The following is a 20331-nucleotide window of genomic DNA, read 5'->3' on the forward strand; positions in this document are numbered from 1 at the left end:
TGTGCTTTGGTTTCTTCCCACGGACTGGAATCATGCAAGTTAGCTTATTGGAGACTAAATTTAATGTCGGAGTAAATGTATTTACCAACAGCTAGCCTCAGCTGTACACGTCCAGGTCTGTGTACGGTGCTGCCATCACATACTTATATTTTCAGTAGTTTTATTTCAGAAAGTGCTGCATATGAGTCTCTAAAAGCGATCAATGGCAGTTGGCGCGCTAAATGTGCGCCGTGTGTTCAGGGCCATCGTCCAAAGACCAAGCTCTTGGCGCAAACGTTCTCTGGTGTTCTAAAGTAGCAGTACGCCATGGTTGCACCAGACAATGTCTCATTACAACTTAAGCAACTGTAGGCGGAGTTCAAGTTCATTTGCTAGTTAAAGGGCAAGTGCGCTTGGCGTGAAAAAAATGCGTTGGCTAGAAACTTGCAATGACGCTTGCGCTTGACCCAGCGCCGGCTGCGTCTAACTCAGAATAGGGCCCATTTTCCCCTGAATTAAAATTTGAGACATATATTTATTGAATATATCCATCATGCGTTAGAAAATACATGTAACTATTTAAGCAATAGGAAACATAAGGAAAAAAATCCCTCAGAATGGGTCTGAGGTCTATCTTCACTTTTTAGGGTATAGAAAATACAGTATAAAATAATTCATTGAATTGTCATCTGTATGAACAGCTCTTGCCCTCTGCACCCTATAATTCCAACCCCCCCCCCCCTCGCCTCAACACATTTTTTTCTCGTCTTTTTTTTTTAAACAGCAATTAATCTCATTTTTAGTCCAATTTTCAGCCCTCTGCTGGAGTCAGAGCGATTCCCCTGTTTTGTTCCTATTTGGCTTGGTTCCTCTGCATAGTCATTAAGGGCCCAATTAATGTCACCCTTTAGCTGAAGAGTGCTCATTTTTATTGGGGAGCTGACAGTCACCGCTATGAGTGCTGCAGTGTAATATGCATTAATTGCCCCGTAACACTGGTAATTACCAGTTCTTCAAGCCTCTCAGTAAACTGTCATGCCCAGACACGACTGCTTTGAAATAGATTACTCATTAGGGGGACCTGCCCTGTTTTCCAATGGGGGCTCGCTGGGTTGGCATAAAGACGAAAAAAATCTGGTGCTTGAACAAATAGTTGCCAAGAGCAATTTCCTATTACAACTTCCCAGTGACAGCTTTTCTCTTTCTTTCTGTCTTTCCTTTTTTTTTTTTCTCCTCGGATTGCATTCCAGCCGTCACTTAAGGTAAAGATCAGAAATTTAGTTAGAGGTCCATTGCAGATCTTGCTGATAGCAGTTGGTTTGTCTTCTCGTCCCAGTTTTACCCCTTGAATGAAAATACGCCTTAGGAATTCGCCATTCAGCATATTCCTTCGTTTAAAACTGAAATCTTCAATATTGATATTGTTTTGTTCATATTTTCCATGCCTTTATATACAACATTGCCCTGAACGCCCAGAGTGAAGCGTTTGAGTGCTGCGTTGAAAGTGTCAGGGTTTTTTTTTCTTGATGTGGGGCATTTCAAGGCCTCTGTACATAAGATCAAGGCTGTGTTGATGCAGAGTTCTTGTTCAAATATTGATGCCAACGTTGCTCGGGCCGTGTGTGTTTTCGAACTGCGGAATCTCTGTTTTAAACATTAGCTGGTGCTTCACAGTTCCCGCGAACGTGTCACACACTTCGGACAAAAAGGAATTGATAGTGAATGCAAATAGGCAAATTTTAAAGAAACGGTTAGAGCACAAAAGCGAGGATATTGAGTGGGTGTCACCTGTACACCGCGATAAGATATTATAAAGGAGAGACCAAACCAAACAATGTTAGCTATCGCACATCCTCTGCAGAGAAAGGTGTTGGCCTATTTAGTCACGCTAGAAACAATATTTAGATTTCACCACAGCTTTGTAAATACTCCAACTGTGCACGGAGCCGATTCCTCCCGGTCCCTCATCCTTTATTTCTCTTTTTTTTTTTCCAAAAGAACTTTTATGTCATTACTCATTTACCATAGCGAGAAAAAGAATAGAATGTGAAGACCAGAGATGAGCTTCTCACGCACGCACAGATTAAAACACACACACTCACTCACACACACACAGCGCTCCACAAAGGTGCTGCTTTTGTTTTATCTCCCTTATAGCACCTGCTTCAGGCAATCTGCTCCCACTCGTCTCAAATGAATTTTGTCACGGCCTTTCAGATTCTCAGCCAGCAATGTGCTAATGAAAGGAGATGGTACGATTTGAACTGACCAGGTAGCAGCCAGCAGTGCGCAGCTGAGAGCATAAGGGGATGGGGACACACCCCTCCTGGAAACAAAAGACAAGTCCACTGATATACCCATTACCCTTCTCATTAACACCCCGCAGACTTTGCGGTGTGTATGTGTCTGTGTGCACTTGTGCGTACGCTTCTCTGTTTGCGTTGGTCGAGCACCTATCGAATTGTTTATGACAGGCCTAATTGGGCTAATTGAAGACATTAAGATTACCTGTCAGCTGTGTGTATCCAGACTCCCTATCTGTCTGACAACTCCTGACAAGTGAGGGACCCCGTAGAATCTGTCATGATGGAGCATTCCCAGGCCGTAATCGGGACAATAGGGGACACATTAATTTGATGTGGGAAGCCTTAGCTGTGCATATCAGCCTCCTCGTGTGTGTGTGTGTGTGTGTGTGTGTGTGTGTGTGTGTGTTTGTGCATGTGTGCGTGCATGCACGCACGCGGCTTCAAGTCTGAGGGAGAGTCCGGGGCTCGGTGCTCAGCTAATGGAGTCCCTTTTGGCAATCTGACAAAGCAATGAAGCAGTTTGAGAGGAAAAGTGGAAAGGGGTCTTCAAGTGTTTAAGGACATAAGAGGAAAGGTGCTTGGGGTGACGACCTTCACAGGGTGAGTGACAAGAGAAGAGCACTGACATCTGTGTGTCTTTGCGATGGAAGACAGTCCTCCATCCGGCTCTATCAGGGACTCACAAACTTTTTAACACAGGGAAAGACGAATCATGCACTATGCACTTACCAATGATAATAATAATGATAATGATAATACCAAGTGAAGGACAGACAAATGGTAAATGGAATCTTAAGGATGCGCAGTATTGGATTTGTTTTGCCAATATGCAGATATTTCAGTGTATTTGGCCAGTAGCTGATAGATGATATTTGACAAAGCTCATATTATCTGTATAAAATAAGTTTATTGATATTTATATTTTATTAATCCAGAAGATGAATTTGAGAGAGTAACTTTTTTATGTATTTCCATACATTTGGAGAAGGCCATTTCTCATTTTTTTCTCATAATAAACAAAAATAAAGACCACAAAAGAAAATGACAAAACTAATACCAATAACAAAAAAAAAAAGTGCACAAGATGATTGGGTGCTGATATTATTATACACCCCTACTTAAGACACTGAGTAAAACTTAAACTGCAACTCACTTCTTCAAAATAGTTTGAAAAACACTGTCAAGCACTGACCTCCACCAAGGCCAACGTCAAAAGATTCTCCATCTTGCAGTGTTGACGACGGTGAAAAAACTTCGGTTTGCCGCTGTTCTAGATCAGGGATTTCAAAATGAATAAGGCGCCCCCTCAATGCCCCTTGTAGTTTACGTATTTAATTTGTTACCGGGTGCCTCTGGGATATATTTACATACATTTAGGCCGCCTTCTATCTTCTATGTGATGTAATTTTGATAACTCAACCAACCTCTGATACTGATTGCTGGATGATTCATTGGCACGACAGTGAAAAATTTGATTTGCAACCTTTATAGGTGTGAAAAATGCATTTTGAAATTCTGCAGTTTGAAAAGAAACGTCCAATGTCCAAAACATGAACCCGCGGTGAAAGAGTTTTCAATATCTGTCAATATATCATCCACAAAACTGACAGTTTGCTGTGACTGACGGCTAAATGTTGAGTAACCCATCAGCCCAGGTCCAGATACCAAATGTAAAATCTCAATTGAATTAGAGGTTTACATTCTGAAAGAAGAGAGATGTGGCTGCATTTTTATGCCTATTTTGCCTTTTTTTTTCCCTTCCTCTAGTCTCTAAATACCACTGATAGGTGGTCACATAACACAGAATAAACTTCAAAAAGCAGTAAAACCCTTTACTTTAGAGGTAGAAATCATCGAAAGTAAACTTTGACGTCTGTTGGCAAAAAACCTTTTTGTTAAGTAGTTTCCAGAGAAGTTGATTGTGAAGTCACATAGGTAATATGAATATGAACATATATGATATTAATATGTGTAATATAAACTGATCTACCCCCTAAACCTAACCACAATAATAAAAAAAACTACTATAAAAAAATTGAAACTTTTAAATGTGTAAGAACTGGTTGGAGTATTTTTATATTGGTAAGTGGAGCTCTGTCCTATCTTCTAGGGCTTAAGGAATGTGGCTGTGCATATCTGTATCAATCCACCACTACCACCCCCCTCTTCATTCCCCTGTGTGGGCATTGTGTTGGGCTTTGCTGTGTCATCGCTGTGACAGATCAACGCTGTCAGCTCAGGAGATCCCTCTGTTTGTGTGTTCTACTCCAAAAAGGGGTTAAACTGTCAAGTTGACAACTCACGAGACCCTTAGACTGGCCCACCATCTCTCCCTCTTTCTCCTGCTACATTGACCCCCCCCCCCCCCCCCCCAACCACCACCACCATCTACCTTCATCCCCAAACGAGTGAAAATCAATACCAGATTGCCTGAGGACCACTGTTTGGTGTGGGCCTGACCCCTAGATGTCCCCCACTCTTGCTTCTTTCATTACATGTAGCCCAGTATTTAACTTCCATCCTGATCCCTCGCCTAATTAGTTTCAATAAGCTCTGACTCTCCCTCTCCCTCTCCCTCTCCCTCTCTCTCCCTCTCTCTCCTCTCCCCATCCCTTTCTCCCCTTACTCTCTTGTACGTGCACTCACACGAACATAGTAAACACATGGACATTTTGCTTTCTTATCCTTTGAAGGGACACTCTTCGGGCTGGGAGTAATAAAAAGACAAATCCCAACAGGCACACAGAAGCCCTCAGCTATTCTTGAGCTGGGATTATTGTTTTGTTTGTGTAGCAAATTTTTTAAAACTACGGTGAAATTAGATTTGCACCCCAGATTTTTTGTGAAAACAATAAGGTTAAAGTGTGTTGTCCAGAGCCAGTGGTGCTCTATGGTTGGTCTGCTTCCAAGACTACACTCTGGCCTATGTGGTTTACGCTGCTCGTCAGCTTATATCTCTTTGTACTTGGATGATTTGGCTTTAGAGAATGTTAATATCATATAGGAAGATGCTTTTTAAACCCCTTATATTAAAAACTAGTAATTAATTGAGTTGCAATTAGCAAACAAGATAACATATATGTTCCAGTGGTTTGTCCGCTGGAGGTCTGAGTATGTGTGCGTTTTTATATACCACCCACAAGTCCAGGTGCCGCCACTGCTCCGGCTGCCCTATCGACCACTGACAAGCCCCAACGACATGTCGGACCCCCTTCCCTGCTCCACCCCCTGGGGCTAAAATTACCCTCAGGAATGTAAACAGACTGCAGAGTAAGCACACGGCTTTCTGTGGCCCCTCACCCGTGTTCGTCTCCAAACTTGCCCCTTAAACTGGGACAGTTCCATTTTGGAATCAGAGGCCAAGGTCGAAGGCTTGGATACCATAGCCTGGCACGGGTTGGTGCGTCACAGCACTCCTCTGTTCAAGTAACGAGACTCAGTGTGTTTGTATCTGAGGCTGATCATATTTGCACTCTAGAAGTGTTCTGCGCAACAACTGAAAAATAACTACATATATACTTATCTTTTTTCTCTGCATATCTCCTGTCCCCTTTTTCTTTTTTAGCAGACAGATGGGCATTCACACCAATTCATTAGGTGTGTGGGGTAGCTGTAAGCAGTGGAGTCTCGGTGAAGAAGTTTACTGGGCCGGGTGCTGACATGTTGATTTAGTGGTGGTAACACGACTGCACTTCCAAAGGTGCTGACTTGGACGAAAGCCAGGCCTCTTTTTCTCCCAGGGAGACATTAGAGGCCACACTCTAATTTTGGGAGCAGGGTTTTACTCGTGGATGCAGAGGCCAGGAGGCCCTACACAACAAACTTTCACACCTGCCTTCATACCTAACGTTTAATTCAGCGGAGCAACTCACTGAAATTAGCTGCAGAAAAGAAGATATTATACTTGCTCTGGATGCTAATGGAGGAATAAAAAAATGATACACCAAACAAAATGCGTGTGTCATTAAAAAATCACTTTTTCTTGTTTTAAGACACAGAGCCCTGAGGTTTACTTCTTTTTATGTACATTCATCATTAATTACCTCACGCAACATCCGTGTCCAAGTGTGTGTATATGTTTATATGTCTATTTTCACATCATAACAACTACCCGAGTACTGGTCACGCATCCAATGACCTCACATATATACATGATATCATATATACACACACACATCACAGTGAGCTGGACACATCAGGTTTGCAGGCGCCCGGCCAGGCCGACGCTGCCCTTGCAAGGGCAGATAGGATTACAGTACAAACTGTTGTTGATTAGGGCCGTGGCTGTAGCCGGGGATCATCTTAAATTGAAAACACGTTAGCCGCCAGGGTTAAGGGCAGGATTAGGACCAGGGCCGTGCGGGTTGAGGAGCAGCAGTAGGCACGAAATGGCTGTCCCTCTGCTTGCCTTTCACTTTTTCCCCAGAGACAGGTGGCAATTATCGACCAGGGCTGCTGGGAGTTCACAATAACAGGTTAAAGGAGCATGTATCCCCCTGACACTGTGGTCCTCTCTGTCTGCACAGCCTCCGAGCCCCCCCAGCTCGCTTGCCTGCTCACTATGGGGAGCTTCCTCTTTCCTTATAGACCCAGTGACTCATCAAAGCACAAAGGGACTTTGTGGACAGATCTGTCTGAGTGTTGAGCTTTTCATGTTTTACTTTATTTTACTTCTTATATTAGATCTAATCAAGATCATCTCAATCATATGCAGCGCTTAATACATTTACACACATCGTGACTCGATCATTGCCTTCTCATCATTACAGTACTCGCATAGGAGACATCAACTGAATCCTCTGCTGTAATAGATTTTAATAATATTAACATCAGGTGTTAATGAATACCCACTCAGAGTGTCATAACTGAAGAGATCAAGCCATTTTCATGATGTAGAGCGTCATTATAGAGGATGGGTAGTCGATGTCTGAGAAAAAAATCAGGTGAGCTCACTTATCTGAATGTTAGCACTCATACAGAGAATATAACAGAAACACAGCATTCCTTTTCTTGTTCTAAAAGCTACGTTAACACGATAGTCGGTCAGGATTTAGTCCCCTTGATGCCGCTTGCACTGTCATCTCAACACGAAGTATAAAAATCCAAGGCCAGATCATTCTTTGTTTGGTTTTACTTCACATCCAAAGCATATCAGAGTATGTCAAAACACGTTGGACCATGATGTGAGATGGGACAGAGCACATTACACACTCAAAACACACTTGTCCCTCAAATATCTGTTGCTAATGTGGTAAGCGACACGCTCAGTTAAGGGACTTAACAAGTTCCAAACATTGATTACGATTCTCTATCGGCTGGAGGGGTTGTTTTTTTTTGTACACGCTCCCCCTAACTAGGACCAAATGGCGTGTGTGAAGCACTGCTTTCGGTTTATTGTTATTGCCAAACTAAAAAGAAGCCTGTTATTTATTTGAGGCTTTTTCGCTCTATGCGCATGTTCATAAAATGATGTGTCAGCCAGATTATTAATCAGCTGATTGTCTGTGTGCCTGTAAGTTGAGTGCATAAGATAAGTACTGAGGTTTCTAGGTGTGAGAAAGTGATTGAGTTAATCAGAAGCTGCGAGGTGCGCTGAGGTCACAGAAAGTGATAATTTGTAATTTGAAGATAAAGACTGGAGTGTCCCAGAGTACTGTGAGGTAGTGGAGCGGCTTCAGGGTGTTAAGAGTTAAAGGTCATGAGCTCATAAAATAAAGTAAGAATAGAAAAATAAAAGCCATGAGACATGTGCGTGACCGCTATTGCATTTGCAGGCATTTTAATTTTTATGGGCCACAGAATAGATATTAAATAAACAAGAAGGATATTGCAGTTCTGCGAGTTAACTAAGATTGCGACGCTAACGATTATCCAAATCTCTTAAACCCTCAAATCTTTTACTCCAAGCAGGAGATGAAATAATGACTATAATGACATAAAAAAAATTTTTTAGAGCTGGCCAAAAATCTGGTCGTTTGTATCATATTTTGACAGACATCATGTTTGCTTACTGTATATTTTTAAAACCACAATTATTCAATGATATACATATATAATGGAAGGTTAAATATCAACATGACTTAGTTTTGCTTCTCCAAATTTAGTGTTTTACAATAAATCTCCTCTGAACCCAAGAGTAGTCATCTCCCAAATATTGTCATGGAATCAATATTAAGCTATTCTCTTTATGTTTTAATCATATTTGATTCTTGTCAATATCACACCACCTTCTTTGTCAGGTAAATCTGAGTGAGTTTGAATGATGAGATGTTTGAAGTGACAGTAAAAGTTGCTTCCTCCTTCGACATCGGGTCTGTGAGATGAAGCTAAACCTGGTTCAGGATTGACTAATTTTGTCCTTTATCAGTAGTTTTAGGGGCCAAGCCATGCCCCAGAGGTTACATTGGTTGCTATGGTAACTAGTTAACATACGGTAATCCTCTCATCTCTGTTTTGGTATTGATATCTTGTATCGGTGAGCGTAAATTAGCTCTCAGTAAAACAGACACTCCACCTGACCTCCCAGTCCCCCCAAACACACACACACACACACACACACCTCCCACTCCCTTGCCTTAACCCGCCTAACACCCCAATACACAAACATACCTATGCATAAAACACTCCCTGTGCCTCCAACAATGATGAAGATGAAGCACACCTGCGTCATGTTTCATTTCCATACCTCAGCCACATAAAAATGTCTAGGAGAATTACACCTGGCGGAAGATGTTTTATTCTTTATTGCCTTCTATCCCACCTTAATTACAATGCTTGTGCAGGTTTGGGAGACTCGTTTAACGTGCGATGTTACGGCTGCCTTGTATTTGTGTTTTACATACCTGAGTGGAATAAAATTATAGTCTGCACATAAAGACAAAGGAAGGGGAGTTGGACGGAGAAAAGTATGTATACTATTCTTGGGTTTAGTCCGGTTAATAACTTGTGTGTGGGAGGTTAAGTGTTCTGTTCAACTCCTGCTATTTATGGACAGTAGGACATGTAGCCTTCCAGTTTTAGTATTGCCCGCTAGGCATCCTTTAAATATCCTATTTGTGTGCACGTGTTATCAGAGGCGTCTTCATCATCATCACACTTGTTCCCAACAGCTCCTGCAAGGCTGTTAAAGTACACAAGCTGGGTGTATCAGTGATCAGCTGCAGGACCATATCTCCTGCCATGTAGACCCTTGCCCCCCACCCACCTCCAAAACCCCACACATGCAAACATGCCGCACAATCTTTATCTGAACCTGTAAGTAAACCCCAGCAGCAGGGAGTTAACCCAAATGATCACCAATCACTAGTTGTGTTTCCATCAGAATATTTGAAGTATTGCGTCAGAAAAGATTGATAGAAGAAGTAGAGAGAGAAAAAGAGAAAAAAAATTGCCTTTTTTTTTTTAAAAAAAAAGGAAATTCCTGAAAAAATTCAAAAAATGGGAGACCAAAACCCCTTTTTGAAAAGCAAATATTTAACCTGCTCAATGGACCAGCAGTATGCACTGCCAAACTGCCAGTTTTCCTAGATATTCCCGAACTTTGTGGACGGACAGCATGCAACATGGCCAGTACAAACTGGGATGAAGATTAATCCCAACTCAAAGCAGTTCCTGCAGACCTCTCTCCATTTTTCACTGATAGCCTGTTCCACTCTTCTTCATCTACTCTTTTTGTTACAGTAATGCGTAAGGTTTACTTTGCTGCCATCATCTGACAAAAAAAATCTGCATTTCCTAGTTTTTTCGTTCCAAACTTAAACTTTCTTGTCTTTTCTTTTCTTTTCTTTTTTTTTTTGGGACGTTTCCGCAAAGAATTTGCTGGACCCACCCAGACATTTCTACCTCAGTGCCTCTCACCCCGATCCACACCCAGCTCTCTCTGTTATGAACGACGTTGGGCAGGTTCCATACCTGCATTTCAAGAAGCAAAGAAAGGGCTGACTAAAGCTAATGTTTAGGAGAGTCTTAGTGACTCTACCTTGTGACCTGATGTATGGATGCTGAAAACAAAGACGCCTTTGTGGGGGAGACCTCAGAGACGTAGAGTTCACCCTCAGGTGGAGCCTTATCCTGTCTAAATTATTGTGAGGGTGTTTGTTTAAAATGGGGCTGTACGGTACGTAAGATGAAGTGTGTGTGTGTGTGTGTGGGGGGGGGGGTTAAATTGAGTGTAAATTCATCTTGATTTTATTGATAATTTATCATGTCGTGTAATGGGTTTTGGACCCAAGTACTTGGCTTCTTGTTTTAGTGAAGCTTTTTCTCACCAAAAGTGGCAGATCTGATTAACCTTGATCTGTGAGTCTGATGGAAACGTTAAATACTGTGGGTTTTTGGGGTTTTTTTTGGTTGGGGGGGGGGGGTACAGCAACCTCAGCCTTCACAGAAAATTGGAAGGGCCGGAATAAAATCAAGAAGGCAACTTTGCACTTTCTTTGAAGGTTACATTTTATCGTATTTTTATTAGCTTTTCCAGTGTGTATCTTTTAATGAGGCTTTGTGTTTTGCATAGGTTGTGCATTTCAGAAAAAGATCTTTCATTCTGTGCGAGCATTGGTTTCATGACTCACAGACACTAATAACACTGCCTCTTCTCCGTTTGAGGGTTTTTGTTCTTGAGTGCCTTGCTCTCATTAAGCTGCCATAGTAAGCTGCTTAGCACCTGCTTTAAATGCAACCAGCACCCGCTCATTAACACTAACTAAAGCATGGCTGGCAGCCGCAATCCATACCCAGGCTCGTCAAGTGGCCCCCGTGCTGAAATTAGCTACGTTTCACAAACAATTTCACCAAATTGTTATATACAGTAGTTAGGTGTTTATTGGAAGATGACTTCGATGTGGTGTGTGTATAATAAGCACACGCCAGGTTAAAGTGAGCCAGCTCATACAACAAACTGCAATTTGCCTACAAAGTCAAACCAAACCTCCATTCACTCCCTTGTTACGACACACGACGCTTCACAGGGACTCTGCAAAAGTACATAAGGCATCATGGAAGGTTTATTCAGGATTCCTCTGCAGCATCTGGCAAGGGAACATTTCCAAACGTTTAATACATTGACTTCCATACAGGTTCCCAAATGATACTTTTTTTTTTTAATCCGATACTTATAAAATCCCTCTTAATTAAAATAAAAATTACATCACACTTGGACCTGACGGATTACTCAGCTATCTGATAACAATATAAGTTACATCTTGTTAAACAGTAAAATGTTTGCCTGTGCATATCTTTGTCATTTGAATCATATATGTGGGGTCTTTATTTATATATAGATATAGATATAGATAGATATATTAAGAACAGAATAGTTTCCTAACCTGAAAATTAACAAATGTTTCAGCTTTTTTTATGTTATCTTTTTCTGACGGTAAAATCGATGAAGTGCGACATCACGCTGCATGGAACTTTTTTTAATTGAGAATCCCATACTGTAGCTATCCAACTCTGTCCTGGCCCTCTAACCATTTTGTTCATCTTTAGTGTTATTATTTTTATTCCCAGTCTCTGAGTCTTACCTCAAGGTCTCTGCAGTATTCATTCTGTGTAAGATTCAAAGTCCATTTATTTTCTTTACAGTATGGAAAGGCCTTGGTGACATGGCTCCCCTGTGTTTATAATTTTGCTTGTTTCAATTTGTGCTCAGCCTCCCCTGACAGACCCGGGACATGATGTATCGCACACCACTGCCTTATCTGTTGATGTACAGTTTTAACCTTTTCAGAAGGGTTGCCTCTCCTCACTCTGTGTATACCGCACTCCTTTTTCTCTCCTCGTCTGCCTTCGCCTCCCCATCCAGAATGTAGGAAATGCACACAGCGCGGCGGCTGAATAAAAAGAAGAGCGTAACCCCTTTTCCAAAGTCATCTAATGTAAATGTTTAGGTTTTGTTTCCATAACATTTCCATATTAAGAGTTGGCAGCCATGTGTAGCCGTCGACCATGGAAACGGTGAGAGTTTTTGGGGGGGGGCTTGAGCTTTTGTGCAGTGCTGAAAAGGCTGAGCAGTGTGTGTGACACCGTGGTGAACTTGCAGCGTGCATCTGTGGGCTTTCTCCAGGGCTGTTAGCTTTGGCCTGTTTGCTCATAGATACAGCACTGTAAATCACAGACAGTAAAACCCAGAATGAAGGGGGGGGGGGGGGTGCAGAAGCATGTACTGTTGCAAGGGCCTCTAAGAGGGGAGGGGTATGAGTTCTTGTAGAGTCACTTTTTTTTATTTTTTTTTATTTTTTACTGTACTGTGTGTGGAACATGTGCTGCCTCAAGGCCTTGTCAACATAGAGGAGTAAAGTACACACATATACATACATATGTGGCTCTAGTATTTTAATTTATGCCATGTAAGGTCCTTGTTGAAGTTGTAAGGTCAAGCCTCTCCGTGTCTGTAGCAGACAAGATTTCCATAGTTCTATTAAAACAACACCATAGGGGGCTTTGTGTCAGGATTTTAAAAATGAAATTTGCACAGGCTAATGTTTTATGCACTTTACCTTGGAGCTGAACTTCTGCTGCGCGATGTGGCCCTTTTGCCAGCTTCCTGTCTTGGACTCCAGAGGCCCCAGCAACATTGTTAACTGTCTGAGGATATTGAGTGTCTGGGACGGGTGCACTGTCAGCCCCCTTGAATCTGGGTTTGCATGTTGGGGGCTGAGGGTGCTCTCCGTTCAGAGTTCAACTGTGACATGTCTTTATTCATGGCAGCTAATGTTCAAAGAAAAGGTATGATCTATAAGAGGCAGAGAGGGGCCACTGGTGGCTCTTTGGGGCATAATAAATAGCTTGAAAAATGATTTATTGCCTTCTTCAGGAGAGCTAGTGAATAACGTTGCGCATTCCCACTGAAGAGCTCCTCCATTTTAAATGTTTCTGCACCTTTCAACAGACCCTTCAGGTGTAAAGTAGCTACATAAGATATAATAGCAACAAAAATATGAGGGGGAGAGAAAAAAATAATTAAAAAAAAAACATTTAAATTGTCTGAACCAGATTTCTCAGCTGCTTGCGAAGTCGTTTTTTTTTTACAACTCTTGGGAACTGCTGTTCACACCAACTAGGGCACTTTTTTTTTTTTTTTTTAACTTTCAAGTAAACGTGAATGAAACAGCTGGATGCTGTTGGAGCGGCTAACATGAAGCACCAGATGCAGTGTTTAAGTCTCAGACTTTTGTGTTGAACTCTGTGTGCTCTGCTCTGTACCAAAGGCTTCAGATGACAGGTTTCCGGAGGCCTTGGTAGCGCTTTGTTATTTCACACATTATTGTTGTTTCACTGCCATTGTAATGTGATCAAGTGTGTATCACCTTGTCAGAAAGATCTTAATCATCCTGGCAGCCCTTTTTTTTTTTTCCCTTAAAATGTTTGATTCAGCGCAAGTTTCCTGGATGGCGATCAAAGGAAAATACCTCGTCGACGTTATCTCTCCACAGATCAATCTTGATTGTCGCCCATCTTTCTGTGTCTTATTTTTCATTCTTTCTGAATCCAAAGACAACACATATGAGAGTTTTGTAGGACATTTTACAGATGACAGCAACCATGTACTCACAAAAAAAACCCCACCTTTGTTTCTTTTGTTTCCTGCTGCAGATTTGGACCCGGCCTCGTCATCTACTGGTACGGGTTCATAGGAGAACTGGACTGCCAGAGGGACAGAGGTATCCTACTCAAAGACTGCTTCCCCACAGACATTGTCACCCTGTGTCACACTGCCCTGCAAGACTGACTGCCACAATCCAGAAAAGAGACAATAAGTGAGAAAGCCCCCCCCCCCCCCCCCCCCCAAAAAAAACTCAACTAAACTACTGATGGGTGGAGGATTGGAAGCAAAGAGAGCAGAGGACGAGGAGGCAGGAAGGGTACGAACAGTAACGGTGAACTGTGCAGGGGTAGATACCTAGATCCGGAAGCAATTTGGCTTTCCTGCAGTGTGAGACTACTAGCAGAACTCTGCCCTGAACTCTAACTGACCCTCCATCTGCCTCTGCCTCTCTCTCACTCCCTCTCTCTCAATACCACAAGCATGCAAATACACACACTGGTATTCTGTGTATCTGACGAGGCTCGCATTCATACCTGTGAGAAAACACCCTCTTGGAGACTTTTCCTGGTCGTGGTCAAATCCTGGCCCCTGGATGGCCTCTCGCAACGGACAGCCAGGGTGAGAGCCGGGGCCAAAGCAGGACATAAGGCCCTTCCTTATCACACCCAGAGCCCTGGCCTTTGTCACTCCTTCCTCTTCCGCTCCGTAGGCAGATAAGAGAGGTGCGGTCCGGGGGCTGGGTGGATGCCTGTCTCTCACCTGCGTCACTCAGTGCCCTCTCACTCGCGCTTCGAGGGGGGAAGCACAACCATTTCTGATTAAGGAATCACCTCACGCTGACCTTTTTTCACTACGCATGATTAAATCTGTGATATCTGTTCAATCTGTTTGACTTGATTTGCACCACAACAACGTGACATCACCGTTCAACTCTTCATTACGGATGATCTACATGCTAGTTCCACTTCCGCTAATTCAATAATTTCAAACACATTCACTTCTGCATCTTAAATTTCCACGCTCAAGAACGACCACACATGGAAACAGTACTGTACCTTATTTCCACATAAGTTAGCATGATGTAAAATATGTGCTGTCATCATTGTTTATGAATGTGTCGTTCTTCGATTCATAATTTTGTCTTAAAACAACAACAAAAAATTTTCTATCACAACTTCCCAGAAGTTGTGAGTGTCATTGAGTTCCTGTGTGTGTGTGTGTGTGTGTGTGTGTGTGTGTGTGTGTGTGTGTGACCAACATTTCAAATCCCGAACACATTCAGAACGACAGAAGAAATCCTCACACTTGAGAAGCTTTTGGAGCCAAAGAATATTGGGCAAAATATTATGAATTATTCAACGATGATCGAAATTATTGGCCACTCCCCGTCCGTCTCATTGATTAAGTAACTTATCCCTTAGGTGTATAAAATGCTCTTGACGTTGGTTGTGCAGATCAACAGTAAAAATTACCGTATTGAAATCATTATGAAAAACACAGCATGGCATATTCATGCCATGTTGTGAATATGCCACAAATATTTTCCATTTTTGTGACCTAGAAGCCTCAAACTTCCACATTATTCGTGTGTGAATTTTCAACCAGGATCATTTTCCAAAACATTTATGATGTCACATATCATTCTCTTAAACCCGCCTCTTAAAAACCACACATCCAATGAGTAAAACGACACTTTTCATGAATGAATCTAAGAAGATTTTTCCATCGGCAAACTCGACATATCAACATTTAAAACTGTGGGAACAAGGGAAAAAAAAGAAAACACATTTTTGACTGTAAGGGGGCTCTAAAAGGATAAAGCCGGTGTTTGATATACGTTTTAAACGGTATGTTAACAGTTGTTTCTAGCAGCAGAGAGACAGCCAAGCAGCCTGAGTGCTCTCCACATAAGTGGTTTAGGTGTCTGTGGAGACGGAGAGGTGAAGTCACGGTCAAATAAAATGCAAACTGATTAGGTCCATACATCACCTCTATGAATCCACTTTGGGACTGTTAAGAAGAAGAAAAAAACACACACACATTCAATCCTTGTTATGATCTAGCCGACATTTCACGATGCGATCATTTAAAAACATTTAGTGTACAGTTATACTTTGTATGTGTTTATTACAATCAATCAATAAACAACGATAAATGGCTTTTGAATGAATATGTTCTTGAAAATACTATCGCGGATGATATGTTTGTTACTTATAAACGCATGTGAGCGTGTACAGGTAACGCGCTGATGTTCGTGTAAAGGCGTGTGAGTGCGTGCGTGTGTGTGTGTGTGTGTGTGTGTCTGTGTGTGTGTGTGACTGTCCAGCAGTTGTCTGTTGCACATCTTTACAGCCTCGGTTTCTTTTATGAGCGGATACTAATGGAAGAAACACAGCCTGGCTACGGGAACCAGAGGTGAACATAAAGTTGAGTGATGCTTTTAGAGGCAGATATGCACTACCTATAGGGGGTCCCTGTCCTGTCCTCCTCTTTATGGTACACAAAACGATAAGGGGAAAGAAAGTGAAGGGCTAATTTTTTTTTTTTTTTTTTTAAAGGCAAGTTAAGAGCGAAATCATTTTGCAGATGTTTTGCAGGTTATCTGAGGCGGTATTCAAACAGTTTTTGCTTCACCATCAGACGTGTGAGTGTAGACGCTTCGTAACTGACCGTGGACACTGGCCTTGCAGAGATTAATTTAAGCAGTCCCCAGGTGGGAAGTACTGATCTTCAAGTGTGTTATCACACCTCCTACCTGATCCATTCCTCCTGTCGAGAACTCCACCGTCGGGAGTAGAAATGAGCATTTCTATATTTGTTCTGTGTGGTCATGCACCACTCATGCAGTTAGAAAGATCTGGTATGTGTGGGTTAAATACCACAGAGGTGTTGCTTGATTTGTTACCCTTAAACCTCTAACCCTTAGCCGGCTCCCATCCAGGCCTTGATCCCTCCATGAGGAGGCCAGTGGGTCACCATGGGGTCGCCAGGCGGCCATGGCTTCCTCTATCCACCCCCCTCCCCATCCTCCTCCTCCTCCTGTTCCATGTGGTACAAAACAACTGTCCCCATGTGTCCAGTTAAACTCAACCCTATTGCCTGGCTATGGAATGCTTAGACATCAGTTTATGGCTCCTGTTGGACACAAAAACAGAGCTATTTTACTCCGGGAGGAAAAAAAAACCCCTCTCTGTTGAATAAGAACAGAAAAAAATAGAAAACAGCAGATTCAGTTCCTCTCAAGTTTCAAGCCTTCCTGCCATTGTTTTCCAAGATGGCTGTCGCACAAAAGAGGAGCCTGGGTCAGCTCCTATAAATTAGGTTCTGCACACAATGCAAACTAGAGCGCTTCAAAGGCCAGAGCCGACATCAGCAGCGACTGACAAGATTCTATGATGTGAGTGCAAATATAGAAAAAAAAATGGCTTCCATCTGATGATTTTTAAGAGCCAGACGACTTTATTTTCTGTTTTCCTTGCCCTTGTCTCCCACCTCTTTTTAGATTCATTGTTCTTGTCACAACAATGGGGCACTCAAGTGCTCTCCAAATAAGGTCAGTGTGGAGAGGTCACTTCCTTGAGCTAGGAACACCGGGATTCTGACAAAATTGAATGGACACCTAGACAGAGTGTGTGTTTTTAAAAAGGGAAAAAAGTTTTTGGGTTTTTTTTTTTTTCCTGTTGATTTTGCCAAGACTCTACATGTGAAACAATTTAGTTACACATTTTATTCCGTTTTATATTGTTGATACTGCTTACATTTGTGAAACCTGTGATTCCCATGTGTCAGATTAGTTTGATCCAGTTCACAGCTTCCACGCCGTCTGCCTTGGACCCACAGGCTTTTTAAAAAGTCCACTACCCACTCAGATGTACATCTTGGCTCAATCTCATCCAGATCCTGCTGCTTTATGCTTCTTCAGCCAAAGCTGCTAGATCGACCACTGAGACGCGGAGAATGAGAAAGAAGGACAGAACCAGAGAGACTGAAAAAAAAGGGAGGGGGGGGGTAGGTTCTATCCCTCCAGCAGACCACCAAACAGACTTCCTCCACGCTTCTGTCTTATTTATGTGGCGAGAGCTCTGGTCTGTTTCTGCCTCAGGCAACATGGTGCTTTTAGTAGGGATCCGCTCCGTCTCCCTCAGCCAGGAAGACATCACAGGGTGGAAATAAATAAAAGTTCTCCTGGAAGAGTCAAGAGGAGCCCGTTTAAAATTAAAAAGGATTTCTTAAAGGGCTGAACTGGAGGAGAAGAAGGAAGAAGAAGAAAAAATGAAGCAGCCTCTGTGTTGAAGCGGATTTTTTTTTAATATACATTATTTTTAGGAAGCGCTGCCCGCCAATCAGACGTTATTTAAAAACAACAATGGATCATGAGAAAAACAGTCTGGGGGATTTGAAATGGAAAGCAGTGGATGTTTGATTGACAGGATGGAGTATGGCATATTAATCCACTCGAGGATGGGGTGTGTGTGTGTGTGGGGGGGGGGGTGTTTTGGCTGAGAATGAGTCATTGGCAGTGTCTGACTAAGAGGAAAAGCTTAAAAAAAACAAACCAAAAAAAAAAGTATCCCGCAATGAAAATGACTCGATCCTGAAGTGACAACAGATCCCCGCTTGAACAGCCCTGAATGAGCAACTCTCAAACCGGGAACCAGCTTGGCGATCCGCGTCTGGGCTGCTATGCTATTAAAGAGAGGTGTTGACTGGACTTCTTGCTAATTGAGGTATTCCATTTAGAGCCAAGCTCACATTTGTAAAAACACTGACGCTCGCTTGTAACTCATGCCCTCAAATAAATCTAGGAAGCATATTTTGAGTTCCATCCAAACCTGAGACCTGATACACCATGTGTCATCACTGAGGTGAGGTCTGCCATGGTCCCCAGCTTAGTCAGGATGTCTTCCATCAGCTGTATTTTATAGCGGCTATTTTTACTCGTCTGCTTTGATTTGATATTATTTTAACATGGATTGTCGTGGATTAAAAAGGAGGAGGAGTACACTACAGAGGAGCATGGTAGGTTTAGAGAGGTGGGGGGGGGGGGTCTGTCAGTGAAACGGAGGGAACCGCAGGGGTGACAGCTTGCATGGAAGCTGCATGCTCGAGCATCGGCCGCTGGAAAGGTCAGCCCCCCTGTGTGGCATTTGGACTGTGACAGAAGTGACCCAGAAACAGTGTCATCTCCCATTCACAGCGAGGGTCCAGAGGAGGCCCGGTTACACTCTCAGGTAGAGGCCAGCATGTTGGATGGGTGGGGGTGAAGAGGAGGAGGGAGGAGGACCACAGAATAAGAGTGCACTGGTGACATTCAAAAATGTGAGAGCCGTGCGGCGAAGTCAGGAAAAGTATACTTGCAAGAGACAGAAATGGAGCCGCACCATCCTTTATCCTCGATTTGTGAGCACGATGGCGTGATGAAAGCGCAAAATGTAGGAGGAGACGGGTCTGCATGACATGAGTGACCATAGAAACCACTCCTGCTGTGATGGGATGGAAGGAATACGTACACATTGGATTGGTGCTGAGAGCCTAATCAAACGAGAAGATGTCATCATTATCATCGTCATTCATCAGCGAAATGAATCCCGGCCTGAAACTCCACAGACGACTCCACTGTGTACAAATTTGGGCGTATTTTTTATTTTAAAGCACGGATGAGATTTGTTATTTTACTGATCAGTACCCACGGGAAACATATTTTGCGCTGAGAAATTGTGAAATGAGAGTAAAGAGTGGAAAAAAAACCCCAATCCGATTATTGAAGTAAAAGCGCAAATACGGCGACGCGAAATATAAAAGTCCTGCACACACACAAGAATCCTAAATGAATAAAAGTACGTGAGCAAAAAAAAATCCAGCTGAAGTCAAATAAAAGTCTCTTTTGTGATTGATATACGTTTATGACATCATTGGATTATTGATTCAGAAGCAGCATGTTACTGTTGCAGCTGCTGGAGTTGAAGCTACTTTAGATAAATAGATATAATTTATTGATCCCACGAGGGAAATTATTGAGATTATTTATACACGGGGACACTAGATATATCCTAGAGGTCATGAGATGATTTATGAGCGAGGGGGGGGAAGGAAGAAGAAAAATACACAAATCTCTTTCAGTGTTATGACTTTTTCTCCCATTTAAAAAAAAAAAAAAAAAGATAATGTAACATTTATTAAAATGAAATCATGAGAGAAGTTTAGACGGAAAAAGAATCCCTAAAAACATCTGAAATGTGACCCAGACTACCTACTGTTTTTTTTTTTTTTACGTTTTTTTTTTCCTAAGATGTCAGAAGCCAAAAAAAGGTTGGAAATCATGGGTTTAATCTGCGTTAAAAGCTTGCTTTGTTATCCGTTATGTAAAAGTGTCATCTTAAAAGTAGCTGTCAAATAAATTTGGTGGAGTTGAAAGTACGCACTTTCCCTCTGAAATACAGTTGAACCCAAGTGAAATATAGCATAAAATAGGAATACTTACTCAAAATTGTACATGACAAA

At 42.3% G+C, this 20331-nt stretch overlaps 1 protein-coding gene across 1 annotated transcript in view; it reads left to right on the plus strand.

The window, feature by feature from the left end:
- Positions 1-15989, plus strand: part of cdin1 (CDAN1 interacting nuclease 1) — a 57130-nt gene extending 41141 nt beyond the window's left edge. Inside the window, exon 12 of the mRNA XM_086182300.1 lies at positions 13878-15989. Coding sequence (XP_086038426.1) covers positions 13878-14013 — 136 coding nt within the window. The 3' untranslated portion in view covers positions 14014-15989. The remainder of the gene's footprint in view (positions 1-13877) is intronic.
- Positions 15990-20331: the final 4342 nt, after the last annotated feature.

The sequence above is a fragment of the Aulostomus chinensis genome, chromosome 17 (genome assembly GCF_037954235.1).
Source record: "Aulostomus chinensis isolate RoL2024-O1b breed Wild chromosome 17, RoL_Achi_v1.0, whole genome shotgun sequence".
Taxonomy (NCBI): Eukaryota; Metazoa; Chordata; class Actinopteri; order Syngnathiformes; family Aulostomidae; genus Aulostomus; species Aulostomus chinensis.